Here is a 16692-nt window from a genome sequence, read left to right as displayed (position 1 = left end):
AGCATGAGGCATCGCCTCTGGGTCTGGGAATGAGGCTCAGCTGAGCTGTCCTGAATATTCACTGGAAGGACTGATGCTGAAGCTGAAACTCCAATACTTTGGCCACCTGATGTGAAGTACTGACTCATTGGAAAAGACCCTGATGCTGGGAAAGATTGAAGGCAAGAGGAGAAGGAGACGACAGAGGATGAGATGGTTGGATGGCATCACTGACATGATGGACATGGGTTTGAGCAAACTGCAGGATACGGTGAAGGACAGGGAAGCCTGGCGTGCTGGAGTCCACGGGGTCGCAAAGAGCCAGACACGACTGAGCGACTGAACACCAACAGCAAGCTCTCCTCTGAGGTGAGGCTCACCCATCCAAGCCCACGAGAAGGAGGAGAAACTGGCGGTTCCTGGGGCTTCCTGGGGAGGCCGGCTCCTTGAAACTGCTCCTTGGCCCAGGGCCGTGCCCAGGCTGCCCCCTGAAAGCCCCGCCCTCACAGGCTTGCTGAACTGGCTCATCTCTGCAGGAGTGCTTGGCTCAGTTCAGAGCCTGCAGGGGAATGAACAGAATCCAGCAAAGCCGGCTTTTTTGGTTTGGAATTTTTATTTTTTAATCCTCTCATGATGAGATTCAACTAGGCTGATTTTTTCTATATCATAAAATTCATCAAAGCTGACACAGGTAGAGAAACAGCTGTAAGCCATCACGTGGGACTCTGAAAGCCTTGGTAAGTAGCATTCTGGGCATCCAGGTGGACCCTGGCACTAAAATTGCTTACGGACAGAAAAGGGCTTGTCTGATGGGCCGTCGTGTGTACTCAGGGGACCCACTCTTGGTCCCTGGCTGTGTGGGGTGGGAGGCAAGAATGCTTTCATTTTCTGTTCTTCATGCCGCTCAACACGAGAAGCTAAGGACAACCCAGCCTCCTCGTGAAATGCCTGCTGTTTTCTGGCAGGAGATAGAGAAGCGTCATTGGTTGAGGCAGCCCAGGGGCATTCCAAGGCCACTGTCTGCTAAGCACACAGCTCATCTAACTTTCTCCCCTGTTCTTGACGGGAGGCAGGCTAGAGCAGAGACCCTCCAGGCCTGTGTCCATGGTGGGGCCAGGCTTTGAGGAAGTGAAGCTCGGTTGATGGGTGAAGGATGGTCACCGCAGAGGTGTGGCGGGTACTTCAAGAAGTCAGAAGTCCTTACGTTTAAATGGACGCAGCCCATGGGCACCGGGAACTCCAGGTCTCATCTCAGAACACCCAGCTGGAATTCCCAGGAGCCTCCAAAGCAGCCCAGGGCCGCCCTGCCCGGAGGACACTATGACCTGGGCATCTGGCTCGGCTCCTGGACCCCCGCCTGCAACTTTTCCTCTCCAGGGACTCCTTCCCTCCAAGGCCAGGCCAGGGGTGCCCTCTCTCAGGCCCAGGGTTTTGTGAGTGACTCGCTCAGGTCAAGCATGACTATGACACGAGGCTCAGGAGGAGAGATTCACCCGGGGTCCTAAAGGCAGGATGAGCGCCCAGAGCCGGCCCCCGCGGGCCTGATGGCGAATGGAGAGGGGAGGCAAACGGAAATGGAGAAGGCAGACGACAGGAAAAAACGCCCGGGTGAGGGTGCGGCGGTGCAGGCCCTGCGCGCAGGACCCGGTCTGGGGAACAAGCCAGTCCTCGGCGCCCCTCCCTCTGCAAGTGCTCTGGGCGTCACCGCCGAGGCTTTCCGTCCTCTCCCGTGGCTTCCTTTTCCTTTTCAGATTTTCCTTTCACATTTCACTAGAGAGGAGCAACAAATACTTTTTTGTAATGGAAATTGGATGAAAAACAAAAATAACAGTTCATCAGTTCATTTAGATGGCTCAGCTGTAAAAGCTGGCCTCCCGGTTCTCCCCGTCCCGCCGCGGCGGGTCCCCGCAGCCCCGGCTCCAGGCTCTGCCCGCCCCCGACGCGGGACCCCCAGCCGCCGGGACGCTCGCTCGCGTCGGGTGAGCTGGGAGCAGAGCAGGCGAGGCCGCGGCTCGGCGGCGCCGTCTGCCGGGCCAAGCGCGCCGTCCGCCCGCGGAGAAGCTCAGCTCGCCGCGACACCCATTGGCCCCTCTCCCCGGCTCCGTCTGTACACATTTCTCATACTCAGTAATGCATTTCTGTTGTGGCGTGGGTGCTTATGTTTATGAGTATTATCCTGATGACAACTGTATTGCAATATGACTCATTTCCCTCGCATTCTGCCCATTCACAGTGTGCAGTCAGTGGCCTTCAGTCAGTTCAGGACTGATCAGTCACTGTCACAGTCAACTTCAGAGCATTCTCATCACTGGAGAAGACCCCCCAGCCCAGCAGGCATAGCCCATTCCCCCCATCCCACCCCCACCCCCAGTCCTCCCAGCCCTAGGCCGCCACCAGCCTACTCTTGTCTCCCTATTGACCTATTCTGGACATTTCATGTAATTGGATAAATACAAAGTGTAGCCTTTTGTTTCTTCCAGTTCACGCATCTTGTAGCACATGTCAAAACCTCATTTGTCTTCATGGCTGAGTAATAGTCCATGGAGTGTCTCTACCACATTTGGTCTGTACAGTCATTCATTGCTGGTCATTTGGGTTTTTCTCTCCACCTTTGACCAATACAAACAGTGCTGCAGCGAACATGTACAGGTTTTCAGGCAGATGTGTGTCTTCATCCATCCTGGGCGCTTGCCTAGGAGTGGAACTGCTGGGTCGTATGGTGGCTCTGTTGAACCACTGAAGGAACAGCCAGACTGGTTCCCAACGCACGTGTGCCATCTTACATCCCCACCAGCCATGCATGAGGCTTCTGGTTTCTCTACACCCTCGCCAGCCCTTGTGGTCATCTGACTTGTTGGTTTTAACTATCCTGAGTGGTGTGAATTGTTGCCTCATTGTGGTTAGATCTGAGATCCCTGGTGGCAGTGATGTCAAGCATGTTTTCACAAGCTAGTGGGCCGTTTGTGTATTCTCTTTGGAGAAGTATCTATTCAAATATTTTGCCCATTTTAAAAATTAGGTTAGTTTGTCTTTTATTATTGAGTTGTAGTATTGGAGAAGGAAATGGCAACCCACTCCAGTGTTCTTGCCTGGAGAATCCCAGGAATGGGGGAGCCTGGTGGGCTACTGTCTATGGGGTCGCACAGAGTCAGACACGACTGAAACGACTTAGCAGCAGCAGCAGCAGCAGTTATTTATCTTCCAGACTCAAGTCCTCACCTTCACTCGCCTGGAATCAGAGGCCAAGGGGAGAAGCAGCCTGAACCTAAGATGTTTCTGAAAAATAAAATCTATTTCAAAATGGTACAGAACCAATCCAGAAGGAAGAGGAGGAAGACAATTAGCTTAGTTTTCAACCTGGAAGCTCTACTCAGTTCTGGACCTGTTTTTGTTTGTTTGTTTGTTTGTTTTTCCTGCTCTGCCCCCAGCCTGCAATCTTCTGTAGGGGTAGAAGGAAGACCAGAAAGGGCTCACAGGTAGGGTGGGAGGAGGTAATGGGGTCTCAGACAAAGGAAGGAAGAGACCCAGCTGCAAAACCGTGGGTCAGGGGCTCCCAGGCAGAGACCGTGGCCAGCAGTGCCTACATGCTTGCCAGTCCTGCCATGTTATTTATCAGCTCAAATCTTGTAAAACTTCTTCTTAGAGTATTCTGACCTCAGGAGTGGATGGCACGAAGCCCTACAACACTGCACAGGATTTTAGTCAGTCCTTACAAAATATTCTAGTAAAGTGAAAGATTACCAAAGATTTCTTTGGTGATTACCCAAAGAAATTTTATTGATGTTTCATTTTCAAATTAATATCATTAACTCACACCTTTCTCTCCTATAAACACTGCCCTTGACACTGCCCTTGACACCTGGGATGTAGGAAACTGATCTGTGTTGTCTGACTCTTGGCGACCCCACGGACTGCAGCCCGCCAGGCTCCTCTGTCCATGGGATTCTCCAGGCAAGAATACTGGAGTGGGTTGCCATGCGCTCCTCCAGGGGGTCTTCCGGATCCAGGGATCAAACCCCCTGTGTGTCTCTTACGTCTTCGGCATTGGCAGGCAGGTTCTTTACCACTAGCGCCACCTGCAGGAAGCCCCAGAAGATTGTATCAGGGAAAGAACAGAACGTTGCTTAAAGACAAGTTAACTTGGTTTCTGTCTTATTAAAATTCTCTAGCATTGCAAAGGAAGTGTTTGTGAAAAGATGTAGCAAAAATACATCTCCTGTTCTACTCCCTTGTGTTATTTCAGTTCAAAAGAAGGACAGCAGCTGTGTCGGATAACATTAACTTTATGGAAGTATTTGAGAGAGGGAGAGTCCTAAACCTGGTCCTTAATTTAAATGGTCCCCCGATGTCGCCCACTCGCAGGCGGAGTCTCTCCTCGGTTTCCTGCTGCTGCTGGTGGGAGGCATGTTCTCCGCGTCCAGCCCGCCCCCTGGGCCGCTGGAGAAAGTCTTCCAGTACATTGACCTCCATCAAGATGAGTTTGTGCAGGTGAGAGGCCTGACATGCACCGAACTCTCAGCGCACTTTGGGAAGCTGGGAGAACTTGCTGGGAGGTGTGGATTCTTTTTTTTTTTTTTCTTTTTTCCTGACAACTTGCTGTTCAGTCACTAGGTCGCGTCCGATTCTTTGTGACCCCATGAACTGTATAGCCTGCCAGGCTTCCCTGTTCTCCACTATCTCTGGGAGTTTGCTCAAGTTCATGTCCATTGAGTCAGTGATGCTATCTAACCATCTCATTCTTTTCCTGACAACTTGATTCTATTTAAAATGCATATGGCTCCTCATTGAATTAAAATATTCAATGTGTGTTAGATTTAGGTAAGAGATCCCTCCTGGCCATTCCTCCTAAAAGGGGGCATTCCCAGCACGTCTGCTCTAGGTATGTCCATTCAGGGATGACCAGGAAGCTCTGGTGAGTCCCTGTTTACCCTGGACCATCATCAGATGGCCCATCCTCCCCTCCCCTTCAGAGGGTCCCTCGCCAAGGTCCTCTCCACCCACAAACCTGCCAGAAATGTCCCCGTTACATCACCAGCTGCTACAGCAGCTGTAAGTCCAGACAGAGTCCTGCCAAGCTTGTGGCAAGGCTGTCTGCGTGGTAGCCCACGTTCACTCTGTACTTTACTGCCTCCTTTACGATTCTCTGCTTCATCATGACACGTGGCCGTCTGCACGTGGTGTGGGCATGTGTGTGGGGGGGAGACATGGTGAGCAGGGACCACGGGGGTGAGGGAGGCCTGGGGAGCAGAAAGTCATGGGGGTTGGGGGGCACTGTACCCACCGTCCCACCTGGCACACCCCTCTCCTGCTGCCTCTCCTACCCCCCCCCCCCCCCCCCGCACACCCCACCCGCCTCCACCACCAGGAATACTCTGAGCTCCCAGCACTGTGTCTGCTCCACTGGCCCAACCAGCCCACGTCAGGAATATTATTGTGCAAACAGACTGAACCCCCGTGTTCATACTTGAGCACTAGAATCTCCAGACTGCTGGCCCTGAGCTGGGCCTTCATGGGCTCTTTCCTCGTGGGGGCGTTGATGTATGGCAGAACCAATACAGTATTGTGAAGTAATTAACCTCCAATTAAAATAAATAAATTTATATTAAAAATAAAAAAGAAAGAAAATGCCTGTTGGGTTTTCACAACTTTACTGGGGTATTGTCCAGTATAGGCTGGAATTAGTAGTGGGGAGAGAAGAGAGAGGTGAGGCAGTGACCCACAAGGGGTGTTCGTGGGAAGCCGAGTCCTCGAGCGGGTGGCCAGAGGCTCTCAGTTCAGAAGCCTGCCGGGGGATGGGGCGGCCCTTCCGTGGGGGCTGAGGCCTGGGGGCCCAGGTCCGGGCTTTAGAGGTAGGCTCCCCCATCCGTCCTTCCCCCGGGCTCCTGTTCTCACCTCCAGCTGGGTCTCCAGGTCAGAAGAGGGGCCCCGGGCTCCTGCGAGGTGTGCCCCAGGGGAGCAGACATAATGACCCCCCCACGCTAACCACCTGTCGCCTTTGCTCCCAGACGCTGAAGGAGTGGGTGGCCGTCGAGAGCGACTCGGTGCAGCCGGCGCCCCGCCTGCGACGAGAGCTGCTCCGCATGGTGGGCCTGGCCGCAGACCGGCTCCGGGGCCTGGGAGCCCGCGTGGCCTCGGTGGACGCGGGCTTTCAGCAGGTGCTGGTGCCCCCTCCTCCCCGCCTCCCGCCTCCGCCAGGCTCCCCTTCCCGGGCCAGGACGGGGCTTCCCTGGGCTCCTCAGTCCCCCCGCCCGCCCCGTCGTCTCCACTCGCAGTGAGGCTGTGGCCCTGACTTCCTGTCTTGCCAGACCGAGGGGGAGATGGGGCAGGTGAAGGGGGTGCGTGAAAGCCCCTCACCTGTGCTGTTCACGGCCTTCACGTGCTTTGCGTTTCTCCCAAGGGCCCTCTCCCTTAAGCGCAAATGCCTCCTTAAAAGACCCGACCTCTCAGAATCAAGGCTCACTGCTGCCCCTCGGGGGCAGGTCCCTGGAGGGGGGCATGGCGACCGCTCCAGACAAGGACTTGTGTGAAGAATCCCATGGACAGGAGAGCTTGGTGGGCTACAGTCCGTGAGATCACAGAGTCGGACACAACTGACACAGAGACACACACACTCACACACACAGTCTCACACACACACTCACACACTCACACACACACACACATACACTGACACACACACACTCACTGTCTCACACACACTCACATACACTCACATATACTCTCACACACTCACACACATACACAGTCATGTACACACACACTGTCTCGCACACACACACACACACTGTCACACACACACACTGTCTCACATGCACACACACACACACAATCACACACGCACTGTCTCACACACACACACACTGTCTCACACACACACACACTGTCTCACACGCACACACACTCACACACAGACACAATCACACACACACTGTCTCTCTCACACACACACTGTCTCACACGCACACACACTCACACACATACACAATCACACACACACTGTCTCACACACACACACACACTCACACGGGGACACATGGACCTTTACTCGAACCTCCCAATGTCTGCTGCTTCAGCGCTGATGTGTGTGCAAAGACTGGTCTCCAGGACTGTGTCTGCCTGCTTGGAGCTGGTGGAGTCTGGGTTCAGACTGAAGAGTGTGCTCAGTCACTCAGTCGTGTGTGACTCTTTGTGACCGCATGGACTGTAGCCTGCCAGGCTCCTCTGTCCGTGGGATTCTCCAGGCATGAATACTGGAGTGGGTTGCCATTTCCTCCTCTGGGGGACCTTCCCAACCCAGGGATCACGCCTGTGTCTCCTGCAGCTGCAAAATTGCAGGCTGATTCTTTTACAGCCGAGCCACTGGGCAAGCTCTCTTATGGAAGAACATGTTCAGTTGAGTTTACTCTTTGTCAGTGTGTATCTGAGGAAGGACTTTACTTCTCATGATGTTTTCATTAGAAGTGCCTTGTGGTACATCCGTAAGAGTCAGATGAAGATGATGGGGCTCTCCAGGGACCAGGGGGTAGAAACAGACTCCTAGTGCCGTGTCTTTGAATTTTCTGGAAGAACTGAATAGTCACATTTTTTGAACCACCCCTTTTCCTTCTGCAGCTGCCTGATAGTCAGACCCTCCCAGTACCTCCCATCCTCCTGGCTGAACTGGGCCGTGACCCCAAGAAGCCCACCGTGTGCTTCTACGGCCACCTGGATGTGCAGCCTGCCAGACAGGAGGACGGGTGGCTCACGGACCCGTACACGCTGACGGAGGTGGACGGTCAGTGCAAAGGGTCGCTCCCAGAGCTTAAGGCTTTGCGATGCAGCTCTGCCTCAGGTTCCAGGTTTTACCTGTGGTTGTGAGGACTGGACAGAACGCAGCACTCATGGTTTGCCAGTTGGTTCAACGAAGCTGATTTTCTTTCATTTATGAAAGAAACTATGAGCTTTTGTGCCCCTAGGTGAATTAAGTCCCCAGGATGGGAGTTCTTGGATTTCACATACTTTCTTTTTTAAAAACATCAAATGTAATTATGCTTTATAAAGACAAGAAGAAGAAAGATTAATGGAGACACCTGTGTACCTTTTTCCTTTCCCCTGCTAATTGTAAAATCTCAGAGTGAAACCCTGTGTTACCTGATATTTTGCAACAAATCCTTGGGCCTTTTTCAATGAATTTGGATAAAAATAGGTAACTACTATTAAGGCCAAAGGGCTCTGTATATTTTCAATTAGCTTCCATTTGTTGACTAGCGTACTATTTGTATATAAGAAATAATACTTTGTGAGTTCAGAGCAAGACTGCTGCCTAGAAAAAGAGAGAACCCGATTCAAACAATTATCTGCAAATCTACTTTTGTTTTTGATTCACTCAACCTGGCAGAGGCATCCATGCTTTTCTGAAAATTCTTCCCCCACTTTTAAAGGAAAACTTTATGGCCGAGGAACAACAGACAACAAAGGACCTGTTTTAGCATGGATCAACGCGGTGAGCACATTCAAGGCCCTGGGCGAGGTAGGTGCTGGCTGCACGTGGGAGTGAGGATGGTGACGACAGTGATGGTGACGGAGACGATGGTGATGGAGACGATGGTGATGCTGATGACGACAGTAAGGATGGGTGATGGTGGTGATGGAGATGATGGTGATGCTGATGGTGGTGATGGAGATGATGGGTGATGGTGGTGATGGTGATGAGATGATGGTGATGCTGATGACGACAGTAATGATGGGTGATGGTGGTGATGGAGATGATGGTGATGGTGGTGATGGTGATGGAGATGATGGTGATGCTGATGACGACAGTAATGATGGGTGATGGTGGTGATGGAGATGACGTTGATGCTGATGATGACAGTAATGTTGATGGTGATGGTGATGGTGATGGTGGCGATGGTGATGGAGACGATGGTGATGGTGGCGATGGTGATGGAGATGATGGTGATGGTGATGGTGGTGATGGAGACGATGGTGACGCTGATGACGGCAGTAATGATGGGTGATGGTGGTGATGGTGACGGAGATGATGGTGATGGTGGTGATGGAGATGATGGTGATGCTGATGACGACAGTTACGGTGATGGTGATGGTGCTGATGAGGATGGAGATGATGGTGATGGTGGTGACAGTGGCTATGGCGATGGTGGGCGGTCCTATCTGGGGGGTACTGGGGTGGGGGTCCATCTCTGGGCACTGTGTCTACAGGAGAAACACAAGGCAAGTACGGCCCAACCATGCCCGAGGCTGAGATCCTTGATGCTGCTTCTCCCAAATCCTGTCCATTGAGCAGGCCCTGGCTTTGCTTCTGTTTTTTACTGGAAGTGATTTCATCGGATGCCAGAGACTCTCTCTCATGAGAAGAAGCAGAAGAGAAGGTTTAAGTGCTCCCCACTTGACTGCTTTATCTCACTGAGGAAGACACGCTTAATGAATCAGGACATTTTTCTGGCCGGGCCCTGTTGACCTGTTGTTAATGCACTCCTCTAAATAAGCCCTTGGTTTCTTTCTTTCTCTTCAGTTCTCTGCTTTCTTAGTCTCTTTATCTTTCCTTCCTTCCTCACCAGTTTCCTCCTCTCTTTTTCTGTTCTTCTTCTTTAAGAAGAGGAAAACAATACTTATAAGTTTCTATGCATGAGTGCTAAGTTACTTCAGTTGTGTCTGACTCCTGGGACTGTAGCTTCCAGGCTCCTCTGTCCATGGGATTCTCCAGGCAAGAATCCTGCAGTGGGTTGCCATGCCCTCCTCCAGGGGATCCTGCTGACCCAGGGACTGAACCCAAGTCTTTTATGTCTCCTGCATTGGCAGGAGTGTTCTTTACCACTAGTGCCACCTGGGAAGCGCTGCCTACATAATACATAATCCTCCATTCACCCTGCCTGTGTGAAGGTAAAAAGCTACTTTGCTTTTTAAATTTCAGTTCTGAAACTTACATAATCACAAACAAAACATATGAAGTCCTCATGGCCCTTAGACAAGTCAGTTCATCTCTCCAAGCTTCACTTTCCTCATCTGTGATCTAAGGTTGACCATTTCCACCTCCACGCCTGTTGAGTGTATTAAGTCAAGTTACATGTATAAAGTTTCTCTGGTACCAGGCCCTTTTTGAGCGCTGGCTTCTTGCTTCCTGGTTCCCTCCCATCCCCGTCCTGTCTTGTTCAGCGCACTTACATGTACGCAACCTCTCTGGCTCATCTTACCAAGAGGCAGGGCGAGTATTAATACCCGCCTCACATAGAGAAGCGGCTGTCGCTCGAGAGGTGACATGGCTAGTCCTCGGTCCCGTGGGGGTCAAGGGACAGAGCAGAGAGCCCTGGATGCTGGTCTCACATCCTTCTCTGACACTTAATAGCTACTGGCTTGTATTTTATTAATCACATTTTGCCAGAAAATTCCAAGGCTTTTCAACTGCTCCTTAGCAATTGTTTTCTAGTTAAATGTTAATAAAGAGCTTTCAAATATTAAAATTTCAGAACTTTAGCTTGACTTCCTAAGACACCTAGAAATATATTCAGGGAATGCACTGAGCGAATCTTTATCCCCAAATCCCCTTAACCAACTGAGTGACCCAAGGTCACTTACTTTCTCATACATAATCCCCCACTCATCCTGCCTTTGTTCATCTGGGGCGAGTCAGTCTCACTCATCAGAACTAATTAGTATGTTTGGGCTGCCTTATCTGCACTGAATCACTTTTCAACCCCCACCGCCCCCCATTTCGCCTTGTGTTCCAGGAAAAGTCATTGACCTCTCCTATCCACGTGGCTCTCAAAGATATGAAGTTATACATTATAAAGACACAAAAAGATCAAAACCAAATGGGGGAAAGGCACATTGTAAAAATTTTAAAGGCGCCCTAACATTAACTAGAGAAAACCTCAAGTTCCATTTTGCTGCGAGATCAAAGCCTTTGAATAAGTTAAAAGGCAGATTGAGCTCATAGCTGAAAAATAACAGATACTTGAAATAAAAATTATCCTGAGGCTTAAACATTAGATAGCCTTTCAAAGGAAAGAGCTCTCATTTATCATGCTCAGAATTATGAGGACAGAAAAGAGACCTGGAATGGAGTAACCTTCCTGGAAAAAGTGCTCTTGGGGAGAGGAAGGGTAGGGCCCCTTTGCAGGGCTGAGCAGAACCCTGTGCCGTGGACACGGCCTTTTCTTTAGGAACGCCCTTCCCAGATCCGTGGTCCCCAACACGAGTTTCCTGCCTCATTGCCCTTTACCTTGGCTTGCTCACAACCTGAGTTAAAACTGCCTCATTGTAAACAGGTTTGTGGGAACGTGTGTAACAGTGCAGCGTATTTATGGTACACACAAACACGTCCTGGGTTTTCAAAAGGTGAAGGGCAAGGGGTCCACTCTTTCCTGCAGCATAATTTGCCCCATTGTTATTTTAGGATCTCCCGGTGAACATCAAATTCCTCATCGAAGGGATGGAGGAGGCCGGGTCTCTAGCCCTGGAGGAACTTGTCCGGAAAGAAAAGTCTGGGTTCTTCTCGAGTGTGGACTGCATCGTGATTTCGGACAATCTGTGGATTAGCCAGAGGAAGCCTGCGCTCATCTACGGGACGCGGGGGAACAGCTACTTCACCGTAGAGGTGCCTGCCGACCGTGGCTGTGAGGGAGGTGGGGGTGTCCACACTGGGATCCTGGTGGGAGGGCGGAGCAGACGCTGACCTGGGTGCTTGACCCAGTGTGGGGGGACCACGGGGTCTTGGGATTGGGGGGAGTCCATGAAGCCCCCCAGTAGTGAATGCATGTGCTTTGTGCACGTTTCTGGAGTGAGGAGGCAGAGGGGTTTGTGGCCAGGGGCATGCAGGAGAGATGCTGGGGCCAGAAGGAGGGATAAGAGCGTGGGTTCCCGGAGGAGCACTACCAACCCAAATGCTTTGTTAGCATTGCTGCCTGAGGAGGCAGAGGGCTTAAGTGAGCAAGTGAAGGATTCATCTGACAGTGCCGTGAGATGGCAGGGCAGGGGAGGGCCAGCTGGGCAGGAAGGCTGAGAGGGAAGGAGCTGAAAACGATTAAAAAAACAACACAACAACAAAAACCCAAACTCATTAGAAATTGGGAGCTGGTTGGACACTGTGTGCACAGGAGAAGGCCAAGGTCATGTGAAGGGGATGGAGTCACAGGTCTGCAGCCCTCCTGGAAACGGCAGCTGTGGGAGGTATCTGTAGAAGATATTCCCTTCCAGACCTCCTCCAGTTCAGCAGCTGGGAGCACGCCGAAGTGTTGAGTACCAAAGAGACAGAAGCCTTAGGTCTTGTGGGTGGGTCCAAGGTCAGACCTCGAGGGATGAGCACTGAGCGCGTGGAGCCTGTGAAGGAGCCATTTGGGTCTCACTCCACATGCAGAGGAAGGAGGCTCCAGGCTCACATCCGGGTGAGCAGGCGGAAAAGCGATTATTAGAAGAGACAAGGAGACGGGTCCTGCGGGCAAGAGAGAACAAGCAGAAGGCAGTTTCTTGGAGAATTTCTCTGGAAGGAGGGCTGAGTAAGAGACGGGGTGAAACAAGAGGGACACAGCTCCATGAACTTCGCCGTGGGCCGGGGGGCTGGTGGCTGCGACCCAGCACTGCTGGAGGCGAGGCTGGGGGCCAACACCAGTTTCAGGGGAGCCAGTGGGACATGAAGCCCCCTGTCGTGTGTGAGAAACGCGGCGGGGGTGTCAGCTGACCCTCCTGAGTCCTGAGGGCCGCCTGGGTGGGTCTGGCACCAGGGGAGGGCTGTCGTCGAGCGGCCGTGGCGGGAGCTGCTCTTTTTGACTGTCTTACAGGTGAAATGCCGGGATCAAGATTTCCACTCGGGGACCTTTGGTGGGATCCTCAACGAACCCATGGCAGATCTGGTCGCTCTTCTTGGTAACGTCCTCTTTCACTTTTTAAGCCTCAAGGAATCTGCTCACGTGGTTCTGTTGGACTCAGCCGTCTCCTGCTCGGTTCACACCAGCCCAGAATAAGGGCGGAGCAGAGGGAAACCTGGGGCTTCCCTGATGGCTCAGCTGGTAAAGAATCCGCCTGCAATGCCAGAGACCCCGGTTTGATTCCTGGGTTGGGAAGGTCCCCTGGAGAAGGGAAAGGCTACCCACTCCAGTATTCTGGCCTGGAGAATTCAATGGACTGTATAGTCCATGGGGTAGCAAAGAGTCAGACATGACTGATCAACTTTCACTTTCAGAGGAAAACCTAAAACTCCTGAGGCTTATTAAGCCCATGTTATTTATTTCCATGGATTGAAACCCTCTCTCAAACTACCCCCTTTTCATTTACTGGGTGTCGCAACACATCTGGCCATCCTCGGGGACAGTAGTGGACAGACCCTTCTGGAAAAGCATCCAGGGCCGGTGCCCAGTCTACCCACACCTCTTGGCTTCCGTCCTGCGGGTCCCCAGGGACACCAGTGAGTCTGTTGCAGCACTGGGGAGCCCTTCCAGGGCCCAAGAGCGGCTCTTGGCTAACACTTGGAAATGAATTGTCTGAGGAGACACACGTGCTGGCAGAGCAAGAGACTTCACTGGGAAGGGCCCCCGGGTAGACAGCGGCAGGAGAAGAGGCCCAGGAGGACTGCTCTGCCATGTGGCTCGCTGTCCTGGGTTTTATGGTGATGGGATTCGTTTCTGGGTGCTCTCTGGCCAATCACTCTGGCTCAGGGTCCTTCTTGGTGGCACAGGCATCACTCAGCCAAGGTGGATGCCAGCGAGGAGGATCCTGGGGGGTTGGTAGGATGAGTGGCACCTCCTTTTGACCTTTCCTGTAATTCTTCTGGTTGGTGGTGGCTTGCTAATTCTGCATTCCTTACCAGCACCTCCTGTCATAAAACAACTCATGCAGATGGTTACTATGGTGCCTGGCCAGGGTGGGCGGTTTCAGAGTTTCCCCTAACAAGTTTGCTCGCTGTCCCCCACCCCTCATCCCTAACTTCTCCGGTGGTGGGCCTGGTGGATGCAGGTGAATGTAATTGTGTGTGTGTCTGTGTCCAGGGAGCCAGCTCACCCACCTGACTCACCTGTAGCTCTCACCTACACCTGGACAGCCCAGCAGTCAGGTGGATCGTGGAGCTGAAGGAAGCTACATCTGCAGGGTGGCTTGCACCCTCCTGGTAGGGACTCTGCACGTGCTGTATAACTTGTTGTTCAGTCGCTCAGTCATATCCAACTGTTTGTGACCCCATGGGCTGCAGCACGCCAGGCTTCCCAGTCCTTCACTATCTCCCAGAGTTCGCTCAAACTCATGTCCCTTGAGTCAGTAATGCCATCCAACCATCTCATCCTCTGTTGTCCCCTTCTACCTTGACCTTCAATCTTTCCCAGCATCAGGGTCTTTTCAAATGAGTCAGTTCTTCACATCAGGTAGCAAAAGTATTGGAGGTTCAACTTCAGCATCAGTCCTTCCAGCAAATATTCAGGGTTGATTTCCTTTAGGATTGACTGGTTTGATCTCCTTTCAAGGAGACTCTCAAGAGTCTTCTCCAACCTCACAGTTCAAAAGCATCAATTCAAGTCATAATTTGCTTCTTTTTTTAAAGAGAGGTTCTCAGGTTAGACAAGCTTCAGACCCCACAACATCTGGATCCTTCTCACCTGGATAAAGATTGACTTTGTGCAAATTTCACAACAAGCCCCTTTGGGAAAATTGCCAGAAAGCATTCCAGTATTCTTGCCTGGAGAGTCCCATGGACAGAGGAGCCTGGAGGGCTACAGTCCCTGGGGTCACAAAGAGTTGGACAGGACTGAAGCCACCTGGCACGCATGCACCCTGGGGATCAATCAGCAAAGACCCCTCCTTTTCGCGCCTTGACACAGCGCTACCTCAGCCCTGCACGCTCACGTCCCAGTGGCCTGGGGCCTCCCCCAGGGAACCACCAGCCCTCCGGCAGACCTGCTGGGCGGTCGCCCCCAGTCTTTAGTGTCACTTTATCCTCGTGCATCCTGCCGCTTCATTACCCAGTGAAATAGTGAGATCCATCTATTGTCTGTGCCCTCTCTTCTGTCTGCCTATTCATCTATCATATATTTTTTAAGGCCTTCTAGTTTTCCTGCAGTGTAACTCTTGGCCAGTATTTTCCATGCTTGATGGCTTCAGACAGAAAATAGCGAGCCATTTTTCTTTAAAGTGTTTAAATTGTTTCCAGAAGAATTCAGATAGCATACAACTTAATATTTTTGTTTTGCAGGGTAGGGGGTGATAAAATAATCTCTGTTTTATCAGACTCATCCTCCACTGCCTCCCTGCACAGAAAGTGTGGCATCCCTACGTCTTTGGGACTGCATTTAGAAGTTCCCCCCACCCGCCCCAGGCACTATTGCCTCACCACATCCTGGTAGACTGTGGTTTCACCCAGACATGGAACTCCATTCAGCCCTGCCAGGGCATAGTCTCTGCTAGGAAAAGTCCCACCAGGGTCATGAACAGGATGAAAAGCACATGCTTTCACTTTGTTTTTGAAACAAATCAGATACTCACTCCCCCCAGCTGGCATGGGGAAGGCCACTTCCATCCTGAGAAAACAGAGATTTACAGGACTGGGCCCTGGGGCATTTCTGCTGGAGGAAGTGGTGAGCTGCTCAGATGACAGCCTCGGGTCTCAGATGTCTGTTTGAATCACCCCTGCCCCTCTCAGGGGTGAGGTCTGGCTAAATGGGCACCGTGACCCGGACCCTGGGCATCCTGGCCTCTGCTGCCCTTGGCGTTTCAGATACACATGTCCGTTCTCATCACTGACTGTGCTGCCTGCCTCGGCTGGCCCCACAGGCTGGCCCAGGTGGTCCCACTGCTGGTTTCCTACCTGTGTCTTTCCAGCTGGGTTGCCAGCAGGTCTGTCTGCCATTCACCTCTGTCCTCGAAGATGGGCCAGGCAGCAGAAGTTTAGGTTCAGTGATGCTAAAGACTCAGTGACTGTGTCACTGGGGGGGGGGCTTTTAAGTTTTGTGTTGTTTTCAGTGGGGTGACAGAAATTCGGTTCAGTTGCTCAGTTGGTGTCCGACTCATAGACTGCAGCACGACAGGCCTCCCTGTCCATCACCAACTCAAACTTATGTCCAGCTTACTCAAACTCATGTCCATTGAGTTGGTGATGCCATCCGACCATCCCATCCTCTGCCGTCCCCTTCTCCTCCCACCTTCAATCTTTCCCAGCATCAGGGTCTTTTCCAGTGGGTCAGTTCTTCTCATCAGGTGGCCAAAGCATTGGAGTTTCAGCTTCAGTATCAGTCCTTCCAGTGAATATTCAGGACTGATCTTCTTTAGGATGGACTGGTTGGATCTCCTTGCAGTCCAAGGGACTCTCAAGAGTCTTCTCCAACACCACAGCTTAAAAGCATCAATTCTTCAGTTCTCAGGTTCTTTATTGTCTAACTCTCACATCCATACATGACTACTGGAAAAACCATAGCTTTTGACTAGATGGACGTTTGTGGGCAAAGTAATGTCTCTGCTTTTTAATATGCTGCCTAGGTTGGTCGTAGCTTTTCTTCCAAGGAGCAAGAGATGACAGAGGCTGATTGTGAGTCAGTTACAGCCAGCCCCAGTCTGTCAGTGCCCAACTTATTTTATTTATTTATTTATTTTTATTTTATTTTACTTTACAATACTGTATTGGTTTTGCCACACATTGCCAACTTATTTTTGACTTGAATTTTACTAATGAGTTTGCATCTTTTATTTGACATGTGATACCCCTTATTAGGCTAAACGAGGGGAATTCATAACTCAGGACCC

General features: G+C 51.6%; 1 protein-coding gene across 8 annotated transcripts in view; it reads left to right on the top strand.

Moving 5' to 3' along the window:
* Positions 1-523: 523 nt before the first annotated feature.
* CNDP1 (carnosine dipeptidase 1) overlaps positions 524-16692 on the top strand; it is a 23751-nt gene continuing 7582 nt past the window's right edge. For all 8 annotated transcript variants that reach the window (XM_060405564.1, XM_060405563.1, XM_060405562.1 and 5 more), the window contains exons 1-7: positions 524-716; positions 4342-4467; positions 5985-6134; positions 7591-7753; positions 8400-8488; positions 11372-11572; positions 12753-12837. In XM_060405564.1, coding sequence (XP_060261547.1) covers positions 4384-4467; positions 5985-6134; positions 7591-7753; positions 8400-8488; positions 11372-11572; positions 12753-12837 — 772 coding nt within the window. In that variant the 5' untranslated portion in view covers positions 524-716; positions 4342-4383. The remainder of the gene's footprint in view (positions 717-4341; positions 4468-5984; positions 6135-7590; positions 7754-8399; positions 8489-11371; positions 11573-12752; positions 12838-16692) is intronic.

This window comes from Ovis aries, chromosome 23, assembly GCF_016772045.2.
Source record: "Ovis aries strain OAR_USU_Benz2616 breed Rambouillet chromosome 23, ARS-UI_Ramb_v3.0, whole genome shotgun sequence".
In the NCBI taxonomy this organism is placed as follows: Eukaryota; Metazoa; Chordata; class Mammalia; order Artiodactyla; family Bovidae; genus Ovis; species Ovis aries.
The sequence above is the reverse complement of the archived record's forward strand: the minus strand, read 5'-3'. Positions and strand labels throughout refer to the sequence as shown.